This window comes from Oryx dammah, unplaced genomic scaffold (genome assembly GCF_014754425.2).
Source record: "Oryx dammah isolate SB20612 unplaced genomic scaffold, SCBI_Odam_1.1 HiC_scaffold_29, whole genome shotgun sequence".
In the NCBI taxonomy this organism is placed as follows: Eukaryota; Metazoa; Chordata; class Mammalia; order Artiodactyla; family Bovidae; genus Oryx; species Oryx dammah.
Genome location: NW_024070213.1, coordinates 30774809 through 30799018, shown reverse-complemented (window position 1 = coordinate 30799018; position 24210 = coordinate 30774809). Strand labels below are relative to the sequence as shown.

The following is a 24210-nucleotide window of genomic DNA, read 5'->3' as shown; positions in this document are numbered from 1 at the left end:
ACCAGGAGCCAGACATCCTGGAATGTGAAGTCAAGTGGGCCTTAGGAAGCATCACTATGAACAAAGCTAGTGGAGGTGATGGAATTCCAGTTGAGCTCTTTCAAATCCTGAAAGATGATGCTGTGAAAGTGCTTCACTCAGTATGCCAGCAAATCTGGAAAACTCAGCAGTGGCCACAGGACTGGAAAAGGTCAGTTTTCATTCCAATCCTAAAGAAAAGGCAATGCCAAACAATGCTCAAACTACCACACAATTGCACTCATCTCATTTCAGTTCAATTCAGTCACTCAGTCGTGTCCAACTCTTTGCGACCCCATGAATTTCAGCATGCCAGGCCTCCCTGCCCATCACCAACGCCCAGAGTTCACTCAGACTCACGTCCATCGAGTCAGTGTTGCCATCCAGCCATCTCATCCTCTGTCATCCCCTTTTCCTCCTGCCCCCAATCCCTCCCAGCATCGGAGTCTTTCCCAATGAGTCAACTCTTCACATAAGGTGGCCGAAGTATTGGAGTTTCAGCTTTAGCATCATTCCTTCCAAAGAACTCTCAGGGCTGATCTCCTTCAGAATGGACTGGTTAGATCTCCTTGCAGTCCAAGGGACTCTCAAGAGTCTTCTCCAACACCACAGTTCAAAAGCATCAATGCTTCAGCGCTCAGCTTTCTTCACAGTCCAACTCTCACATCCATACATGACCACTGGAAAAACCATAGCCTTGACTAGACGGACCTTTGTTGGCAAAGTAATGTCTCTGCTTTTCAATATGCTACCTAGGTTGGCACTCATCTCACATGCTAGTAAAGTAATGCTTAAAATTCTCCAAGCCAAGCTTCAGCAATATGTGAACTGTGAACTTCCAGACATTCAAGCTGGTTTTAGAAAAGGCAGAGGAACCAGAGATCAAATTGTCAACATCCGCTGGATCATCGAAAAAGCAAGAGAGTTCCAGAAAAACATCTATTTCTTCTTTATTGACTATGCCAAAGCCTTTGACTGTGTGGATCATAATAAACTTTGGGAAATTCTGAAAGAGATGGGAATACCAGACCACCTACCTGCCTCTTGAGAAGCCTGTATAGAGGTCAGAAAGCAACAGTTAGAACTGGACATGGAACAACAGACTGGTTCCAAATAGGAAAAGGAGTACATCAAGGCTGTATATTGTCACCCTGCTTATTTAACTTCTATGCAGAGTACATCATGAGAAACTCTGGTCTGGGTGAAGCACAAGCTGGAATCAAGATTGCCCGGAAAAATATCAATAACCTCAGATATGCAGATGACACCACCCTTATGGCAAAAAGCGAAGAAGAACTAAAGAGCCTCTTGATGAAAGTGAAAGAGGAGAGTAAAAAAGTTGGCTTAAAGCTCAACATTCAGAAAAATAAGATCATGGCATCCAGTCCCATCACTTCATGACAAATAGATGGGGAAACAGTGGCTGACTTTATTTTTGGGGGCTCCAAAATCACTGCAGATGGTGATTGCAGCCGTGAAATTAAAACACACTTACTCCTTGAAAGGAAAGTTATGACTAACCTAGACAGCATATTAAAAAGCAGAGATATTACTTTACCAACAAAGGTCCATCTAGTCAAGGCTATGGTTTTTCCTGTGGTCATGTATGGATGTGAGAGTTGGACTGTGAAGAAAGCTAAGTGCCGAAGAATTGATGCTTTTGAACTGTGGTGTTGGAGAAGACTCTTGAGAGTCCCTTGGACTGCAAGGAGATCCAACTAGTCCATCCTAAAGGAGATCAGTCCTGGGTGTTCATTGGAAGGACCGATATTGAAGCTGAAACTGCAATACTTTGGCCACCTGATGCAAAGAACTGAGTCATTTGAAAAGACCCTTATGCTGGGAAAGATTGAAGGCAGGAGGAGAAGGGGATGACAGAGGATGAGATGGTTGGATGGCATCACCAACTCGATGGACATGAGTTTGAGTAAGCTCCGGGAGTTGGTGATGGACAGGGAGGCCTGGAGTGCTGCAGTCCATGGGGTCACAAAAGAATTGGACACGACTTAGCAACTGAATAACAACACTGCTTATAATGGACATAATGCTATTTGTTTTGCCCATTCCCTGAGTGATGGACACCTAGGTGGTTTCTGATTTTCTGCATACTTCAGGAGACATTCATGAATATTAATTTGGTGCCATATGTCAGGTAGCTTTCTTAGTGCTATGGATTTAGCAGTAAACAAAATCAAGTCTTTTTTCAATACATTCAAGAGGATACAAACAATAAAGAAAGATATGTATATATATCAAAATGTCATGTAGTGATATCATGTAGCCTGCTGCCTACAGTCCATGGGGTTGCAAAGAGTCAGATACAACTTGATGACTGAGCATGAATGCCGTGTTCTGGATTTTGGCCTCCCTAGAAATAATGTAGTGGTGTCTCATTGTTGTTTTAATTTGAATATTCCACTGCAAGGAATATTCAGCTTCAGCATCATTCCTTCCAAAGAACTCTCAGGGCTGATCTCTTTTAGAATGGACTGGTTATAGCTTTCAGAATGATTGAACCAGTCCATCCTAAAGGAGCTCAGACCTAGGTGTTCATTGGAAGGACTGATGTTGAAGCTGAAACTCCAGTACTTTGGCCTCCTGATGCCAAAAGCTGACTCATTTGAAAAGACCCTGATGCTGGGAAAGATTGAGGGCAGGAGGAGAAGGGGACGGCAGAGGATGAGATGGTTGGATGGCATCACCGACCCGATGGACATGAGTTTGGATGAACTCCAGGAGTTGGTAATGGACAGGGAGGCCTGACATGCTGCAGTTCTGGGGTCGCAAAGAGTCGGACACGACTGAGTGACTGAACTGAGCTGAACTGAATAATGTATGATGTGGAACATCTTTTCATGTGCTCATTTGCCATCTGGTGAATTGTCAAAGTCTTTGGCCTATGTTTTAATTGAGTTGTTTTCTTCTTGTTGTGTTTTAAGAGTTCTTTGTATATTTTAGATAATAGCTCTTTGTCAGCTGTCTCTTTTGCATATATTTTCTCCCAAACCATAGCTTGTCTTCTCATTCTCATGACATTGTCTTTCACAGAGCAAAAGTTCTTAATTTTTATGAAGTCCAGCTTATCAATTATTTCTTTCATGGATTGTGCCTTTGGTGTTTTATTTAAAAAGTCACTGCCATATCTAAGGTCATCTAGATTTTCTGTTCTATTATCTTCTAGGAGTTTTATAGATTTTCATTTTACATTTAGACTTATATTGCATTTTGAGTTAACTTTTGTGAAAGGTGTAAAGTCCGTGTCTAGATTCCTTTTTTTTTTTTTGTCATGTAAATGTCCACTTGCTCCAGCACCATTTGTTAAAAAGACTGTCTCAGCTCCACTACCTTTGTTCCTTTGTCAAAGACCTGCTGTATTTTTGTGTCTCTTTCTCGGTTCCCTCTTCTGTTACACTGATCTATTTATTCTTTTGCCAATTCCACACTATCTTGATTCCTATAGCTTTATAGTAAGACTTGAAGTCAGATAGTGTGAGTCCCCCAACTTCATTCTTTTCTTTCCATATTGTATTTGCTATTCTCAGGCTTTTAGGGAAGGGAAGGGAAAGTCGCTCAGTCATGTCCGACGCTTTGCGACCCCATGGTCTGTAGCCTACCAGGCTTCTCAGTCCATGGGATTTTCCAGGCAAGAGTACTGGAGTGGGTTGCCATTTCCTTCTCCAGGGGATCTTCCCGACCCAGGGATCGAACCCAGGTCTCCCGCATTGTAGGTGGATGCTTTTCCCACTAAGCCACAAGGGAAGCCCAACTTTTGCCTCTCCATATAAGCTTTAGAAATGATTTGTTGATAGCCACAAGAGAACTTGCTGGACTTTTGATTTGAGTTGCACTGAATCTATAAATCAAGTTGGAAAGAATTGACATCTTGAGAATATTGAGTCTTCTTACTTGTGAACATGTAGTGTCTCTCCATTTACTTAGTTGCTTTATTTTTATTTAGCTCATTAGAGTTTTACAGTTTTCCTCACATAGATTTTGTACATATTTTGATAGGTTTCTGGCTAAGTATTTCATTTTGGGGGTTGCTAGTATAAATTGTATTGTATTTTTTTTAATTTATTTTTTATTTTACTTTACAATTTGTATTGAGTTTTTTATTTCAAATTCCACTTGTTATTACTGGTGCATAGGAAAGCAATCCTGCAACCTTGCTATAATCACTTATTAGTCCCACCAGCTTCCGTTCTTTTAGATTTTCTATATGTGTCATCTGCGAAGACAGTTTTGCTTATTTCTTCCACATCTGTGTACTTTTTACTTACTTTTCTTATCTAATTGTATTAGCAGTGACTTCCAGGATGATGTTGAAAAGTAGTGGTGAGATCCTTGACTTGAAGGTATCTTTGACTTGTTCCTGATGTTAGTGGGGGAGCTTCGTTTCTCGCCATAAAGTATGATGTTAGGTGTAAGGTTTTTTGTAGATATTCTTTATCAAGCTGATGAATTTTATCTCTATCCATGAAGTTTAACTATGGATTTTTAGAAGTTTATCTAGTCTTTTTTGTTTAAATAAATAAATTTTCAGTTGGTTCTCATATATATTCTAATAGGTAATTATGTTATCTGTAAAAGTTGACAAATTTCCTCTTAAAATATATTTTCTATGGCATCTGGTCCCATCACTTCATGGTAAATAGATGCGGAAACAATGGCAACAGTGAGAGACTTTATTTTGGGGGGCTCCAAAATCACTGCAAATGGTGACTGCAGCCATGAAATTAAAAGATGCTTGTTCCTTGGAAGAAAAGCTATGACCAACCTAGACAGCATATTAAAAACCAGATTGCCAACAAAGGTCCATCTAGTCAAAGGTATGGTTTTCTCAGTAGTCATGTATGGATGTGAGAATTGGACTATAAAGAAAGCCGAGTGCTGAAGAGTTGATGCTTTTGAACTGTGGTGTTGGAGAAGACTCTTGAGAGTCCCTTGGACTGCAAGAAGATCCAACCTGTCCGTCCTAAAGGAAATCAGTCCTGAATGTTCATTGGAAAGACTGATGCTGAAGCTGAAACTCCAATACTTTGGCCACCTGATGTGAAGAACTGACTCATTGGAAAAGATCCTGATGCTGGGGAAGATAGAATGCAGGAGAAGGGGAAAGCAGGGGATGAGATGGTTGGATGGCATCACTGACTCGATGGACATGAGTTTGAGTAAGCTCTGGGAGTTGGTATTGGACAGGGAAGCCTGGCGTGTTGTAGTCCATGATGTCGCAAAGAGTCGGACAAAACTGATCAACTGAACTGACTGAACTGATGTGTATTTTTATTGTTGACTTCTCATTTTATTACATTTTTGATCAGATGATCTGGACTGAATGGTGGTAATTATTTTAATATATTTGTGTATACATATATATCATACTATATGTTTTCTTTTCTGACATAATATCTGATCATTTTAGAAAGTTTTTGTTCATGTTTAAAAAAATATTTTAAAATTAAAGACTTAATCATGATCGTGAATTTGTGAATATCTATCTGAATTTTAATTAGTTTTGCTATGTGTATTTTGAAACTATCTGGTTAGGTGCACGAAGTTTCTTGACTATTACTTTTTTGGGTGGTATTGTTCTTTGGATTAATATACATTCATTTATGTTTTTAAAATTTATTTTGTTGAAGTACAGTTGATTTACAGTGTTGTGTTAATTTTTGCTATACAACAGAGTGATTCAGTTGCACACATATATATTCTTTACTTCATATTTTTATGATTTAAAAACTCTAGATTCTAATTTTACCAAAATGTGTACACAGTTTTCAAGATCAAATGATATGACAAAGCTTCATACAGAAAGCAGCAGTCTGCTGTCATATACTCCCTCGAGAAATGTTCCAAAGCCTTCAGCTTCTCTAGCTGATTTTTCTCTTCTCACATTTAAAAGCCACATGATTAATTGTAATTTAAAATTTTTTCATTTATCTATTGATTTCTTATGGAAAATTAAGATTTTTCTCTCTTAAAGTGCTCCTCACAGCACTGTTCCCCACCATACACTTATACTTTCCTAATCTCTCAATCCAGATATATCACAATGAAATCAATGGTCAGTGCTTACCTTAGTGTCTAAGCCCTGTTCGCATCTGAGACCAAAAAAAAAAAAAAATCTATTACAAATATTTAATACTCGGTTCAACGTTTAATGATACTTCCCTGATAGCTCAGTCGGTATAAAATCCGCCTACAATGCAGGAGACCCCAGTTTCATTCCTGGGTCTGGAAGATCTGCTGGAGAAGGGATAGGCTACCCACTCCAGCATTCTTGGGCTTCCCTTGTGGCTCAGCTGGTAAAGAATCTGCCTACAATGCTCTAGACCAGGGCTTGATCCCTGGGTTGGGAAGATCCCCTGAAGAAGGGAAAGACTACCCACTCCAGTATTCTAGCCTGGAGAATTCCATGGACTGTATAGTCAATGGGGTCACAAAGTGTCTGACATGACTGAGTGACTTTCACTTTCAACTTTTTTATATTTCCCCAAAGTGAATAAAGACTTTTGATGCGACAGTCACTAATTCATCTCCAGACTCTCATTAGAGCTGCAAATCTTTCATTACTGCCAGCATGTAATCTATCAGGGGCTCTTTTTTGTTGTCGAGACATCGTTTTAGAAACTTTTTCTCTCACTAGAATCTGATTGATGGCTTTCTCAGCCTGCTGTGTAAGCTGGCTTTCTGGGGCTTTCCTTTACCAGAATCCATCTGTTGTTATGTATGTTAATTACCGGTAGTTCTTCCTTGCTACCTAAATGTTCTCTTTCATTTTATAGCATCCCAATCTTAATTCATGGGTGTGATAATTATTGCCATTTCTAAACAAATTATAGACCTTCAAGAGTCTTCTGATCTTGGCCTTTTCTGAGTTCTTTTGTTCTTCCATTCTGTTCTCTAACCCTCATGTTGAAGACTTACCTTCAGCATCTTCTCATCCTGAGTATCTGTTCTTGTTTGGAGCTCTGTGAGAGACTGGACCTGTTGATAGATGGGCTTCACTCTCAGTTGAAGAAAAAGTGGCAAGGTGGCTTTCTCTTGGGTGACTCTCAGATGTCATAATATGTAGGTCTCTCTCTTGACCCATCAGTGTCAAGCCTGGTATAAGCCTGGCTACCAATACTGTATGAGTTGTAAAGAAGCCTCAGTTTCCCATAGCCTGGGCCAGCTATCATCTGTGCACGCAGCCACTGCCCCTCCCTAGAGACTGACACTCCCTCCTCGCTACACACAGTGATGATTGGCCAGTGCAGGATTTTAGGGGTCAGTGCACCTGCGTGTTCCTGCTGCTCCATAATCTGAATAGTAACCTTGTTGATTGTACCAAAACACCTACCTTCTCCAGGGTCTCCTGGCTTAAGGCATAGGGCACAGCTAACTTTTAGAGCAATGCTTGGCAAATTAGTTTACATTCTGCTTTTTTTAATGTAAGCTTTCTGTTTTCAGAAGTGTTCCAGATGTGGGAATTCATTGAAGGTTTGCTTTCTTTTTTCCTTTTTTTTAGAATAGATATAGATTTTTAAAAATATCTTTTCTCTCATTTCTAGAGATTTGCTGTAGGAGAGGAGAGCTGGACCTTTAATCTTCCCTGATTCTATTCAGTTTGCATCTTGACTGGCAACCTGAAGCTGATCATTTTATGAATTTCAGTTCCCTCTAATTTTCTGTTTTTGTCCATTTTCATGTTGGTGGCTTCCCTGGTGGCTTTAGACAGTAAAAAAAATATATATATATAGCTGCAATGCTGGAAACCCAGGTTTGATCCCTGGGTCAGAAGGTTCCCCTAGAGAAGGGGATGGCTATCCAATTCAGTACTCTTGCCTGGAGATTCCATGGACAGAGGAGACTGGTGGTCTATAGTTCTTGGGGTCGCAGAGTTGGACATGACTGAGCTACTTTCTTTCTTAACGTTTCACACTTTCTTTCATACTTTCTTTCATAATGTTATCAACATTAACATTGTTTGTCATGTTGGCTGAACATATTTTTTGGAGTCATTCCCTCTTTTATTTCAGTTATCTTATTTTTCATGGCAATGAAATTTCACATCTCAACATAATTTTGTCACTATTTTTCTTTGGAAAAAGTACTTTGTAAATGATAAGATTTTTATTTCTTTTCTTTAGTTTTTCTTGTATTCTTTAATGTGGACTTTAAATATTTATCCTTTTTTTTTTAATTTTCTTGTCAAGTACAAATATGTTTCCCCTCAAATTTCCAAATTGTTAACTATTTATCTTGACATAATAAAGAGAAGGAAATGGCAACCCACTCCAGTATTCTGGCCTGGAGAATCCCATGGACAGAAGAGCCTGGCAAGCCATAGTCCTTGGGATTGCAAAGAGTCGAACATGACCGAGTGACTAACACTTTATCTTGACATTGTCTATTAACTGATTTTAAAAATTTCATCAACTTTTTACTACCACATATTAAATTCAGTTGTCAAATGTGCTGTATTTCTCTGCTTTGTGTTGTGTTTTTCTACTACATGTCCATATTCATGATATTAATCATTTCTATGCTTAGTGATTTATTGACTGGTCAGTTTCATTTTTCTTATTTTTCAGTTATTTAATAGTTTTCCATTCATACAGTGTACAACAATTCTGAGCTATTCTGAAGAATTAGGTAGATAAAAATAATAAAATAATAGGTTTTTTTTAACCACGCCAATAAAATTGGTACTATAGTACATTCAAGACGTGTGTTTCTTTTCAAGGTTAAAACTCAAGGAAAGAAGACTGCCGTCCTCGAGAATAATCAGTCAGCTTTAAGACAGGGAACACAAACTCAATTGCCCTGATTTTATTGGAGCTGTCTGTTATTCTCTTTAGTATGTAGTCCACTACAAAAATAGGGATAAGTTCCAACCACCAACAGAACCCTATGGAATACAAACCATTCTGTACAGAAGTGAGGAGGGAATGCAACAAGAAAGGGAACAAGTAGGAGTGTACTTACTGCTCTAGAATGTTGATGATGAAATGAGAGGACTAGAGGGTAGCTCTGGGAACAGCCCAGGCATACAGTGAATTTTCTTGTATTAAGTTAGAACCATGTTTAGTAGATAAAAGGGAATGATTCAATAGAGATGGAGAGTTTGACTGTTTCCACACCCCCGCACTAGGGGGTGTGAAACAGCCTGTTTCACAGTTTCTGAGAGAAACTTCTTCCTCTTAGAAATGCATCAAGGATGAAATTAGAAGATGTAAAGAAAGAGATGCCCATAGATAGGTACAGAGAGTTAGATAACTTACATTGATGGTGTTGATCTTCTGAATAACGGTAGCCCCTGACACCTGCATCAGAATCAGCAGGGAGGGCTGGATAAAAATTCACCTCCCTATGCAACTGTCATCAAAGTCTAGAAATCTGTGATACAAGTTATTCTAACTAAAGTTGAGAAAGTGAAAGTGAAGTTGCTCAGTCGTGTCCGACTCTTGGCAACCCCATAGACTGTAGCCTTCCAGGCTCCTCCTCCATGGGATTTTCCAGGCAATAGTCCTGGAGTGGATTGCCATTTCCTTCTCCAGGGGATCTTCCCAACCCAGGGATCGAACCCAGGTATCCCACATTGTAGAAAGATGCTTTACCGTCTGAGCCATAAGTAGGAGGTAATCTGCAGGGTATGTCTACATGATCGGGAAAGCATTGGTGAGTAGCAGATATGGGTGGGCAATGGAGAGAAAAAAAGAATTATTAGGTATAGCCTATTGAAGTTGGAAGTAGGCATTTGTGTTGCAGAGGCTGGCCCAGCTCCACGATAGGGATCAGTGTGCTTCCATGGCTTCTTATAGGGTAAAGTAATCACACCTAAAAACCCTGTTATCACTTCTCTATTTGTCAGGGCCCAGGAAAGGTTCCTAAGGCAGGCTGCTGAATCAAGGACATGAAGAAAACTTGAGCGATTTCCCTTCCTACAGGATTGAGAGACCCACCTTTCTTGGCAGGCAGAGTTCATAACACTGATTGCAACATAAAATCCTGTGGATTTGTGTATTCAGAATTTCAGTTTCACATATTTCTGATGAGCCCTGCCAACCTGTCAGAACAGACTTTCCTCTGCTGATATGGCTCAGTTCCATTCTCAGATGCTGCTGCTTTTTTTTGCTCTTTTATAATTTCATATATTTATTATACTTGACACCTTTTCTGCATATATATATGTCTTGACTTCTGTATACATATTTACTACCTCGTTCTCTCTAATAGCTACATAGTATTCCCTAATTTGTTTTTCTTTTTAATTAATTAATTTATTTCAGTTAGAGGCTAATTACCTTACAGTATTGTGGTGGTTTTAGCTGTACACTGACATGAATCGTTTTGCATTTCTTTTCCATGGGGATGGTCTTGATCCCTGTCTCTTGTATAATGTCATGAACTTCCATCCATAGATCATCAGGCACTCTATCAGATCTAGTCCCTTAAATTTATTTCTCACTTCCACTGTATAATAAGGGATTTGATTTAGGTCATACCTGAATGGTCTAATGGTTTTCCCCACTTTCTTCAGTTTAAGTCTGAGGAGGCCTTACAAATAGCTGTGAAAAGAAGAGAAGCGAAAAGCAAAGGAGAAAAGGAAAGATATAAGCATCTGAATGCAGAGTTCCAAAGAATAGCAAGGAGAGATAAAAAAAAAACCTTCCTCAGTGATCAGTGCAAAGAAATAGAGGAAAACAACAGAATAGAGAAGACTAGAGATCTCGTCAAGAAAATTAAGGATACCAAGGGAACATTTCATGCAAAGATGGGCTCAATAAAGGACAGAAATGGTATGGACCTAATGGAAGCAGAAGATATTAAGAAGAGGTGGCAAGAATACACAGAAGAACTGTACAAAAAAGATCTTCACGACCAAGATAATCACAATGGTGTGATCACTCACCGAGATCCAGACATCCTGGAATGTGAAGTCAAGTGGGCCTTAGAAAGCATCACTACGAACAAAGCTAGTGGAGGTAATGGCATTCCAGTTGAGCTATTTCAAATCCTGAAAGATGATGCTGTGAAAGTGCTTCACTCAATATGCCAGCAAATTTGGAAAACTCAGCAGTGGCCATAGGACTGGAAAAGGTCAGTTTTCATTCCAATCCCAAAGAAAGGCAATGCCAAAGAATGCTCAAACTACCACAGAATTGCACTCATCTGACACGCTAGTAAAGTAATGCTCAAAATTCTCCAAGCCAGGCTTCAGCAATACATGAACCGTGAACTTCCAGATGTTCAAGCTGGTTTTAGAAAAGGAGAGGAATCAGAGATCAAATTGCCAACATCTGCTGGATCATCAAAAAAGCAAGAGAGTTCCAGAAAAACATCTATTTCTGCTTTATTGACTATGCCAAAGCCTTTGACTGTGTGGATCACAATAAACTGTGGAAAATTCTGAAAGAGATGGGAATACCAGACCACCTGACCTCCCTCTTGAGAAGCCTGTATACAGGTCAGGAAGCAACAGTTAGAACTGGACATGGAACAACAGACTGGTTCCAAATAGGAAAAGGAGTACATCAAGGCTGTATTTTGTCACCCTGCTTATTTAACTTCTATGCAGAGTACATCATGAGAAACGCTGGTCTGGGTGAAGCAGAAGCTGGAATCAAGATTGCTGGGAGAAATATCAATAACCTCAGATATGCAGATGACACCACCCTTATGGCAGAAAGTGAAGAGGAACTAAAGAGCCTCTTGATGAAAGTGAAAGTGGAGAGTGAAAAAGTTGGCTTAAAGCTCAACATTCAGAAAATGAAGATCGTGACATCCAGTCCCATCACTTCATGGCAAATAGATGGGGAAACAGTGGAAACAGTGTCAGACTTTATTTTGGGGGGCTCCAAAATCACTGCAGATGGTGATTGCAGCCATGAAATTAAAAGACGCTTACTCCTTGGAAGGAATGTTATGACCAACCTAGATAGCATATTGAAAAGCAGAGATATTACTTTGCCAACAAAGGTCCATGTAGTCAAGGCTATGGTTTTTCCAGTGGTCATGTACGGATGTGAGAGTTGGACTGTGAAGAGAGCTGAGTGCCGAAGAATTGATGCTTTTGAACTGTGGTGTTGGAGAAGACTCTTGAGAGTCCCTTGGACTGCAAGGAGATCCAACCAGTCCATCCTAAAGGAGATCAGTCCTGGGTATTCATTGGAAGGACTGATGCTAAAGCTGAAACTCCAATACTTTGGCCACCTCATGCGAAGAGTTGGACTCATTGGAAAAGACCCTGATGCTGGGAGGGATTGGGGGCAGGAGGAAAAGGGGACGACAGAGGATGAAATGGCTGAATGGCATCACCGACTCAATGGACATGAGTTTGAGTGAACTCCAGGAGTTGATGATGGACAGGGGGGCCTAGTGTGCTGTGATTCATGGGGTCGCAAAGAGTCAGACAGGACTGAGCGACTAAACTGACATGAATCAGCCATGGGTGTACATGTGTCCCCCAATCCTGAACCCCCCTCCCACCTCCCTCTCCACCCCATCAGATGCTGCTTCTTTACCTGCGTGTAACCTGAAACAAATGACTTCCATGTGGAAGAAGAAGAAGTTGCAAGGCCCTCCTCTCACTCACTGTCTTTTTTCATTTGATCTACATTGGCAGTCTCTGAACTTGCCTCCAGGCCATCAGCTTCTTCCTTCCTCAGATCACCAGAGTCACTTTTCTTGACAAAGACTGAGAGCTAAACAAATGATGGAATATTTGTAATCCAGGTAGTAAAGTGCTGTGTGTGCTCACTTCTGTGAAGGTTCTCCATCATCAGAGTGCATTCCGAACAAATGAGAGACACTCAAGTGTTTCTGCAACACACCTCATCTTCCACCACTGCCTCCACCAGTCATCCCTGCTTCACTCATTCCAGAGACACAGAATCTTTATCACAGGATCTTTATCATTGCTTCAGGACTTGCAATTGGTATCTTTTATAGTTTCGTGGTTATTCTTCTTTTGTTCCCCTAAGGAAATGTATTTAAGTGCCATCCCCTCAATGTAGCTCTTTTTGGAACCCACTCTCCCAAGACAGAATTATTTTTTCATCTGTATTCCATAGTAATTTATATAACTGTCAACTGTTGTACTTAGAACATTAATGTTATTATGTTAAGTGCTTAATATATAATGTTATTATATTATATGAATGTGCTCAGTTATATTTTTGTTTCTACAACTGGACTTGAATTTCTTGAGATCAAACATTTCACTTCCCCAATGCCTGACACACAGGATGTCCACCATAAGTTTTAACTGAATACATTTCAGTCAGAAATCCTCCTATGCAATCCAAATTGAAAGAACATAGAAAAGTAGAGTTCTCTGGAGCTATCAATATAAGCAGCTCTCAGCAACCTTGTTTAATCGAAACAAGTCTTTCTTTTTCCATATATTATTATAGTTGTAGCATTCATTGGTAAAGCTTCATTCCTGTAGAATCAGAGCATTTCAGTGGGAAGAATATCTCTGAAATGGTTCTTTTGATTTGCATGTGAAGAAAAAAGTCCTGTGTTTATGTCTGCCCCACAGGTAGCTTTATCAAGTCTATTCAACAACCAATGACCTTTGTGAATTCATGAGTATTAAATCATTTTTATATTCTAGGCAAGTAAATTCTAAAAGAGAACAGCATGTGCAATGGATTTCAGTTCAAAGAGAATCTCACTAAGAAATCTTAACCTGAGTGTAAGATGTTGGGGTGGGGGAAAGCCAAGCTACTTGATGAGAGATAATTGGTAAGTTCAAGGTGGATTTTAAATCAAGAGAAGTGCTTTTTATGTTTTTTGCAGAGATGACATGCCTATCAGGGCATCAGAAGAACTGTAGAGTGGGTATTGATGAGTTCCTTTTCCCCGGGTTTAATTGAGCCTCTTCTCTTCGATAGGTTTCAGAACCTGCTGTGGTCCAGAAAGACGTTTGTGGACCATATGAAGGCCTATAACCACAGTTACGTCTACATGCCTGCCTTTTCTATGAAGACGGGAACAGAGCCATCCCTCCGGGTTTATTACACACTGTCAGATGTTGGTGCCAATCAGACAGTGCTCTTTGCCAACCCCAACTTTCTGCGTAGCATTGGGAAGTTCTGGAAAAGTAGGGGAATTCACGCCAAGCGCCTGTCCACAGGACTCTTTCTGGTGAGCGCAGCCCTGGGCCTCTGTGAAGAGGTGGCCATCTATGGCTTCTGGCCCTTCTCTGTGAATATGCATGAACAGCCCATCAGCCACCACTACTATGATAATGTCCTGCCCTTTTCTGGCTTTCATGCCATGCCGGAGGAATTTCTTCAACTCTGGTATCTTCATAAAATTGGTGCACTGAGAATGCAGTTAGACCCATGTGAGGACACTTCACTCCAGCCCACTTCCTAGGGACTGTGGAAAAAGAAAGGACTGAGCCAGGGTATTTTTGTTAGGTTTTCTACATAACTTCAAAAGGAAATGATCAGGTCATTTCATGGATTTGCATGGACAACTTGGAAAAAAGTGACAACAGAAACCCAAGGGAAACTCTACTTTCACTGTTGGCTTGGAAGACAAAAAAAGAAGTGAACCATCCCATGAAATATTTGGCAGATGGTGGATTTGCAACTAGTAACATGCTGATGAAGTGATGTTGGTAAAACACATTTACATGAGAAGGTACAGTTCACAGACTAGACAAAACTAGTTATTGAAGCTGAGGAATTAAGGTAGATTAAGTGAAATGCCAGAGTGGAAGTGTTGGTGGTTATCAACCTGAACTGACTTAGTTTAAAAAAAAAAAAAAGGCTATCTTAATCAGACTAACATTAGAACTCTAGGTTTTTAAAAAATTCTTACTTAATTTTGCCCTATTTAAGGGCAGTGAGTAGGTGATGGGGTACATTTTTTAAAAATCCCTTACTGAGTAATATGGATACAAGACACTACAGCTGATAATTGTAATTTGTTGAACCAAGTCTTTGTTAACTAGAGTTCCCCTCCCTTCCATTTAAAAAATTGTTAAATAAGAATTACTTCCTCCCCTTTTGTCAAGTCCACTTAGACAATGTGAAACATTGTTGAATTTAGATTGTATTGGTTCATTGTCAGGAGGACGAATCACTTTCCCTCCTCAGAATGTAGGGCATAAACTCAATTTTAGGTCTGCTTTATGCAAGCCTATTTGCATTATTATTGTGTGTGCTCAGTTGCTCAGTTGTGTCCTACTCTCTGTGACCCCATGGACCATAGCCTGCCAGACTTTTCTGTCCATGGGATTTGGAGTGGGTTGTCTTTTCCTATTTCACAGGATCTTCCTGACCCAGGGACTGAAACCCACATCTCTTGCTTATTATTTTAGTGCAAAAAACTACAAATGCAAGTGCATTATTTATTTGCAAATTGGCATAATTATCTTCATAATTTAATGTTCAGAGATGAAGTAAAGCACAATGACATCAAGCTTAGTCTCTGGAAGACAGACCAGAAGATACTTCCTTTTCTTTATGGTAAATAGGTCCTCTCCAAGATGAAGCATATGCATGCACACATAAAAGCATGCATAGACTCATGTACACTCATACACGCACTCAGACAAAGCTCATTCCTGTGCAGCTATGAAAGCGGAACCCACATGGCCTGGGACAGCAGAAATCTGTAACTCGTTGGAGAGCTAGCAATGCATTATGTACGACCTACCATACCTTGCTACAACACAAACCAGCTCACTGGTTGCTGCTCTAATGCTCATACCAGCATGAGATGTGAGCCTTACCCCAAATCATTCCAAATGAACAGAACAGTTTTAGTGTATGTGACTCCCCCCCACCAACATCTCATGAGTAAATCCTGTGTTACATATGGTCATCAACACATGGTTCACACCAGTAAAGGGATGTGAGTTAGTAGTTGTTGATTGCCTTAGTAACAGATAGGACAGCATAGAAGGCTTGTTACCTCAGCTTTGACACTCTGCACACAAACTCTGTTGACAGTTTACGGGCAGCCAGATGTGTTTACATACAGAGAAAGGTAAAAGAAACCTCACATGGTCTTTGTGTTTGGGGATGTCTTCATCTAAAAGGAGACAGTACATGTCACTAACTTGATTCTTTTAAGTGTCACCAAAATGTAGGTAAACTGTACCCAAAAGTTCTGCTTCATTTTCCATGGAAAAGACTTAGTATACAAGGTAGACTAAAGCAGGTGGCAGTTTTGGGGTGGGTTCATGTAAATAATCCCAAGATAACAAAGCCCTTGGAAAAAATTCTGCCTCATTGGGATGTGGTGGTGCTCAGTCGCTCAGTTGTGTCCGACTCTGCAACCCCATGGACTGTAGGCCCACAAGCTTCTCTGTCCATGGACTTCTCCAGAAAAAAATACTGAAGTGGGTTGCCATTTCCTACTCCAGGGGATCTTCCTGTCTAGGCAATTGCTAAATAAGATTGAATATTAAGGTTATTATAGAGATCAACAGTTAAAATATGACTGGTGACAAAACAGGTTCTATTGATACTTAGAAAGTTAAGAATTTAAGAGTATTGATTCTGTGCAGATCCGATTTGCTCTTTTGATCCTATTTGGCAGCAAAAATGTAATGAGAATGTGCTATGAGTGAGTTGAACTAAATATGCACTGTATGTGCAATCCTGAATATATTTCCTCTTTTGAGCTGTTATTATTATTTAATAACTACCTGAAAAGGAATACATTTTTACCTATACATTTCATCAAAATATAAAAGTCCTAACAAAAAACACACATAAAAGTTAATAAAATAGATAATACTCAAATTAGTGCTTTAATTGTTGACATTGTTGTAATCAATAATTAATAAACTCCATCGAACTCATGTGTCTTGGCTCCATTGAAGACGTCTTCTGGAAATTTTGCATTTTGTAATTCCTGGGCTAGGTTTGTGCAAGAGATTTGTACAGTGGTTAGTTGTACATTTGGGGCTTCTGAAAGGCAAGCAAATGGATAGAGTATAATTAGACCACAGCTTCTTAACTGGAGTGAATCTCCTCCCCTGTCTGGTGATATCTGCCAGTGTCTGCAGACTTTTCTGTGGGGTCTTAGTTCCCTCACCAGAGATGGAACCCAGGCCCTCGGCAGTGGAAGCTCAGAGTCCTGACCACTGGGTCACCAGGGACTTCTTAAGAGACATTTTTGATGCTCGTGGTCTGGAGGGTGCTGCCAGCATCTAGTAGATAGAGGCCAGGGGTCCTACTAAAGATCTATAATGCACAGAGCAGCCCCCCAACAAAGAATTACCGATATGAAAATCCCAGTAGTGCCAAGGTTGAGAAACCCCAGATTAGACCAAAATGATATTTTGATTATTCCATATTGTCTTCACTTCCATGCTCATGTCATTCAAAGTATGACTACAATTTTATGAGAATGCTTTCTCAGAGTATATTACAGTTTGGCATTATTTTATAGTGATAATTCACAAGTGTGCCATACATATTTCCTTTTCTGTGGTTAGATGGATATATCTCAATGTAGGAGTTGTGAGTGTGTATGCTTATGTGTGTGTACATGTGCTTATAGCATAAAGTTAGTATATCCATCCTTACTGGAATATATGTGTTCCTAAGTGAGGATCTTTCTAGTATTATCTTGCTCAGTACTCTGGCATACTCTACTACTCTTAAGTTAAATTCTAAGCTCCCATTATTTTATTTTTTTGAAATTGAGACCTTCAGAATTGGGCCTCATTATTTGCCAAATTTGGTTGATTACCTTTTAATGTTACTGACCCTTAAGATTAAGCTCAGAAGAGATTTAGGTTGCAGTAGACACATTTCATAAGACAGTATTTCATCACTTTTGATACACCTGCAAGAAGGCATCATCCTCTAACATATTAGTCTAATTTTTAAGTTATATTTCAGTGGCAAAAATTAGGTTGCTCCATGGGGATAAATGAGGGGATGAAGAGACTGAAAATGAGTACCTGATATGAATTTTTATTTTTATTAGCTCCAATTGGAGAACTGCACTGATATTATAGATCATGAGTAAGAAAGACTTCTGTTTGATTTTAATTAGACTTAGGTCAAATTAAGATGCCTGAATGATTAAGTCTTTCTTAAGAAAGTAATTTTTATATGAAAGATTTTTTATGGAAGAAGACACTGGACACATGCTTTCTATAGAGTATTTGACCAACAGTTTATACAACATTGTACATCTAAATTGAAAGTAATGTAAGAAGTTGAGGAGTGTTTCCTGGATTTTGTTTCTGTATAGTTCACTTTTACCTATTTTAACAAGGGCAAATGCTTCAAAATGATACAGAGATCCAGAGTGACAGATGTTCACACAGTACTCTGTGTTTGGCTTTGTGATATTTTATGCCCTTTTCTGGACTAAAAACCTTGTTTAGGTTAAATATAACTTGTACCTGAAGCAATGGGCAACCCGGCTTAAAAATCTATATGGAAAATAACTGGGGAAATCCTAGGATTCTGAATTTGCCAAAAGTATTCTGAGATTAGTCCAAAGCTTTACAGTAGTGTTAGTGATAATTTCAAATAGAAATACTAACCCATAACATTGTCAGCAACTCAGGTAGGTTTGTCATTTTATTATATACCACCTCCTGTTTCTCAGTTTGGAAAATCAGTCACCTAGGGTTTTCATTTCTGTTTAAAAATACTGATTGCATGAAAAATTTAACTGATAAACCCTTGCTAGGAGGGACCTAAAGAGGAAAAAAAGTTAACAGTCCACTGAAAACTTCAGGAAATGCTTATTGGGTTGTATAAAAACTTTCCCCCCCCAAATCAGGTAATATATGCTCTCTGTCAGTAGAGTTTCAAAGATCAAACTTTCAGAGATCAAAGAGGACTTTTATGGGAGCTTTCGGAAGAGCGTGTGGAGGAATAAGGCTTGAGAACAATACTGTGCTTTTTATTTCTTCTTTTTCCCAGTGTAGAGGTCTCCTCTGAGATGATCTGATTTTGATGGGCACACATCAGGGATGGGCATGGGCAGACATTACTGAGGCACCTGCAACATTGGTCAGGCCTCTTACAAAATGAACAGTGTGTGTGTGTGTTAGTCACTCAGTTCTGTCTGATTCTTTGCATCCCCATGGACTATAGGCTGCCAGGCTCCTCTGTCCATGGGATTCTCCAGGCAAGAATACTGGAGTGGGTTGCCACGCCCTTCTCCAGGGGATCTTCCCAACCCAAGGATTGAGCCCAAGTCTCCTGCATGGCAGGCAGATTCTTTACCCTTTGAGCCACCAGGGAAGCCCCAAATGAACAGTAACTACAACTGAATATGACTAGCAGTTTAGGCAACTTCAGTGAACAGCGTGCTGGGGTGAAGAAGAGGCAAATGCAAAGGAAGAAAAACCCAATCTCCAAGCTTTCCATGTACAAAGGGTCAGAGAAGTCTCTGCATTTGGCCTTGGCCTTCCAGCACTCTCTGTCTACTACCACAGAAGATCTCCTAGCTCTGAGGTCAAGCTAGCAGTCTTGTGACTAGAGAGCTGGTGTGCAAATTTGCTGGGAAGCTTAAAATTTTACACTGCCTTAAACATGTTTTTTTTTTTTAATACGTGTGCTCTTTAAATTTGGGTGTCCCATGATAGAATTCTGATCATCTTGACCTAATTATGGCCCTGCCAGCATTTATTAAAAATGAAACTTTTTCCCCCGTACTTTGATACATTTTTTTCTAAGTTCTCAAAGCTGGGAGAATATCAAATATTCTACTAGTTCTCCAGTAGCCCAGAGAAAGCTCTGGAGATGCAGGCAAAGGCCTAGACTGCCTGTTTATAGATTCCTAAGTAAGAAGCCACTGTATTTAGGTTGAACACCATAAAATTTCTATTTTGTAAGTGAAAGGAAATGTATGTGAATCTTCAATTGTGTTGGCCATTTTTTTTCCTATCATAAGAAAATGGATACTACTGACTTTACTCCCAGCATAGGCCTATCTGAATTTTTTACCTGAAATAAATACTTGAGTGGAAAACTCATTCAAACATAACACAAAAATTATGCTTGTCATTGCAATAAGAAAAAAATATGTGCTTCCATTTCCTTCTGATTTTCTGGTGCCAGCATTTCTGATTTTTTCTGCTCTAATACTTAAGGAGTAAATAACATTATAAATTAACTTATAATACTTGATCACTTGTACGATAGCCAAAGCCCATAACTATAAATTCTAAAGCACAAAAGAGGAATTATATTTTGGCTATGGTCACTCATTTACCTACCTCCTGTATTCATATTGATCTCTACATTGTGCTAAAATTCTTTCTGATTTGCCTTCTTGTTGAATCTATGGGATATAATCAATAATGTGCAACTACCTAGAAGTTTTATAGAATACTGTCTAAATGTATTGATCATGTCTCTTTCTGCTTCTATATAATTAGATTTTCTCCAGTTATTTGTCATTTTAAAAGCTCATGTTTCACATGATACGAATAAACATCTAAGAGATGTGATTTTATCCAGGGCAGAGAAAATGAGGAGATAGATATGTCTGTTTTTCTCTCTACCATAAGAGAAATGGAGAATTGTCATTAAAAAAAATAAATTTAATGAAAATGATAGAACAAAAATCAGGGCTTTAATTGAGAGGGACCACTGGGAGGAATCTTTATTTTTTTAATCAAAGTACATTTGCTTATAATGTTGTGTTAGTTTCTACTGTACAGCAAAGTGAATCTACTATACATGTACATATATTGGGTAGATAGAGTTCCCTAAGCTATACAGTAGGTTCTCATTAGTTATCTATTTTATACACAGTGTGTGTATGTCAGTGGGAGGGATCTTAGTGTGCAGTGAAGAGGAAGCATGGAGGTGGTTGTCCTTGTTGTCAGCCCCAAGAACCTTTTCAAAACATTTTAAAGGAAATACATTGTCATGCAACTGTTATTTCTAATGATGGAAACATGCTAGAGGAAGTAACGTGAGACTGTGCAGCGCTTGGGGAAAAAAGCAGAAGTGGTACCTCTTTACCTACTTGGACCCTCAGGGTCTAAACTCTTCTCCACTTCCTGTCCTCTCCACGTTGGGTTTTCCTTGGTGTTTGAGCCTGAATATGCAAACATTCCCATTCTCACACCCCTTGTCCATCTCTACCTTGATGCATACTCGCAAAATAAGGTGATTTTGATCTTTTGTCATGATGAGGCAGCAATATGGCAGCAAATGTCACCTTGAACTTGACCCTTTGAAACATGATCACCATGTGCTATGCATAAAGTTAGCTTTAGTTACGCTCCCACAATTATACCTCAGTAAAAGGCTTTTATATTCATTATTACTTAGGCAGACTAGATGTGTTTCCTCTCCTATGTGCTAGTGTAAACACACACATACACACACCCCTTACATTAGTTAGGCCCATTGAAAGAGAAAGCTGGCTGACCTCGCTGGGGGTGGCAGAGGGTGCCTTAACTTTTTCTGGCTTGGCTCCCACTTCCTTATGTATTTCCTTCATGTACCCCTGTCACTCTAGAGGCGTAACCATGTCTGTTCCAAGTTGTGTCTTTATCATCAGCAAGAACTCTTACAAGTGTAGTGAATGTGACTATTTTATGTAAATGCACAATAGTATCTAGGCCTTGGAGACGTCTGATAACAGTATGTAAATATCCTTTGTTGAAGTAGTAGAACCTGCTCATAGGGAATGCCTTAGGTGATAGCCGCAGAAGGACACGGACTAAAAATGCTTAAAAAACAAATTCTAGCATTCGTGGAAGCAAGAAAACAATTTTTTTCCCGTTTCCCATTTATTCTTTAGCACCAATCCATTGGGCTTTCTTGTTGAAAGGTTTCTAGAGACATCTCTTTCATAATCTGTATTGTTGTTTAGTCGCTAAGTCATGTCAGACTCTTTATGACCCCATGGAAAGTAGCTTGCCAGCCTCCTCTATCCGTGGGATTTTCCAGGCAAATAAGAGTGGGTAGCTATTTCCTTCTCCAGGGGATCTTCCTGACCCAGGGATGGAATGCATGTCTCCTGCATTGTCAGGAGGATTCATTACCACTTACCCACCAGGGAAGCCCTCATAATAATGTGTATAGGATTCACAGTTTGTGATGATTGATGACCACTGGGTTACATCAGAGACACTAAAAAGGGTGAGAACAGACAACACTGAAGCTCCACTGAACAGAGCTCCGCTGAAGAGCTAGCCTCGGGGCTTCCCTCATGGTCCAGTGGTTAAGAATCTGCACTTCCACCGCAGAGGGCATGGGTTCCACCCCTGGTCCGGGAATTAAGATCCCTCCTGCCAAGCGGCACAGCCCAAAAATTAAAAGGAAAATTAAAAAGGAAAAAAGAAAAAGATTGCCTAATTTTTTTAAAAGTCTGGAACATGACTAGAACTTCAGTTACCATACAGCACAGTTGGTCTGAAAAGCTTTGAAAAAGAAAATTCTCTTTAACTTGACGATTGAACATTATATATTATTCCACATATGTGAAGGCTATTTTTCAAGAGTAAATTTGCAGAGACTAGAGCTCAGAAAAAAATAGAAAAATTCAAATAGACTTTCTCTTGCAGTGTAGTCTGCAAGTCTCCAAGTCGATAGATGCAGTAATTCTGGAAAAGATGTTAGATTAGACCAGAAAATTGAAATCACTTTTGAACTGTATGTGAAATTACTTCTTCCTAATAAAGCCAAACTCCACTGGCCGTAGGTGTGGGGAAAATCAGTGCTCTTCATTTCTTCTTCTTTTTTCTTTTTTTTAGTTTCATAGAAAATGTAGCAGGTCAGAAAAAAACTTTAATTGGTACTTTTTATAGTGTGACTTGAAAACCACAGTATCTCTGTTGGTTCTGCTGAGTTGTTCTTTCCACAGAATTAAATGCAATGTCATAGGAGGAGGTTTGCTGTTAAAACATGTCTTTTTCTTTGCTATGTTCATTGTAATTATGGCTGGTACTGAGAAGTTTCAGTAAGTTTCAATTTCTCTACCTCCCTTACTTGGAGAAATTTTGGAAATGTACTCTGTGAATAAAATTTTTTTTTTGTATAGCTTGTGAAGTCTTTTTATTTCCCAGAAGCATTTGGGTAATTCTATTTTCTTTTCTTCCTTTATTTTTGTATGCATATCAGCTACACTTTTTTTTTTTTCCTTCTGGCTACAAACTCAATGCTATTTAGTGAGAAAATTACTTCAGAAATACAGAATTACAAATGCTGTGTCTAGGATACGAGGACATTATTCATACTTCTTATGCCAGTGAAAGTTACTATCTACTGGGCAACATAAAGTAGAAAGAAAATTGAGTATTTATTTAACATGGTGTATGTACGTGAGCCTAGTTTTTCCAGGGATAACATTTTTCCTTAATGCAATAATTCAGTATCAGTATGTGTGTCCTTGTGATACATTAAAAAATTTCCAACAAGTTTCAAAATAATTCAGTGACTTGGACAAGCCTAAGTATGCCTTCTTGCCTGAATTATTTAGATAACTGCTTCAAACTCCCATTTTCCCTTGAGCTCTGGTGCCCCCGTTCTGCCACTTTTTCAAGAGGGAGAGATACCAGGAAAAATGACCTTGGTCCATCCATTACCATGCACTTTACCTCAGAAATGACCAGGTGCTTTGTGCAGTTCTCCTTATTAATTCTCTGACTTCATTCTCACATAACAGCTTTTTGGACTTTAGCTATTTTAGGAAAGGACATTCTATTACCTAATGTTAAATCTTCATGAGGTTTAGCTGAATCATTTGGGAGAAAAGGACAGAGCTCCAGCATAAATGTGGGTTACTCTAATCTATTCTCAGATCACATGAGAAAAATAGATCTTGCTTGTTTTCACCAACTATCATTAAGTAAAAAAATCTAGGTATTACTGAATCCTGCTGTTCTACATTATTTTGATTTAAGCCTTCAAAAGCAGATATTAAGAGTCCAAAGGCATAAATTACTCAAGAATTCCTAAACCGAAGTGAAGGGTAATTACATGTCACAGACTGTATTTTTGCTTGAAAAATTATTATTTGGATATACAGTTAGATTCTTCCTGCTGCTGCTGCTGCTGCTGCGTCGCTTCAGTCGTATCTGACTCTGTGCGACCCCATAGACGGCAGCCCATGAGGCTCCCCCGTCCCTGGGATTCTGCAGGCAAGAACGCTGGAGTGGGTTGCCATTTCCTTCTCCAATGCATGAAAGTGAAAAGTGAAAGTGAAGTCGCTCAATCGTGTCCAACTCTTAGCGACCCCATGGAC

The 24210-nt window shown here is 39.3% G+C and overlaps 1 protein-coding gene across 1 annotated transcript in view; it reads left to right on the top strand.

The window, feature by feature from the left end:
• Positions 1–23006, top strand: part of ST8SIA1 (ST8 alpha-N-acetyl-neuraminide alpha-2,8-sialyltransferase 1) — a 177675-nt gene extending 154669 nt beyond the window's left edge. Inside the window, exon 5 of the mRNA XM_040235331.1 lies at positions 13905–23006. Within this exon, the coding sequence (XP_040091265.1) occupies positions 13905–14391 (487 nt within the window). The 3' untranslated portion in view covers positions 14392–23006. The remainder of the gene's footprint in view (positions 1–13904) is intronic.
• Positions 23007–24210: the final 1204 nt, after the last annotated feature.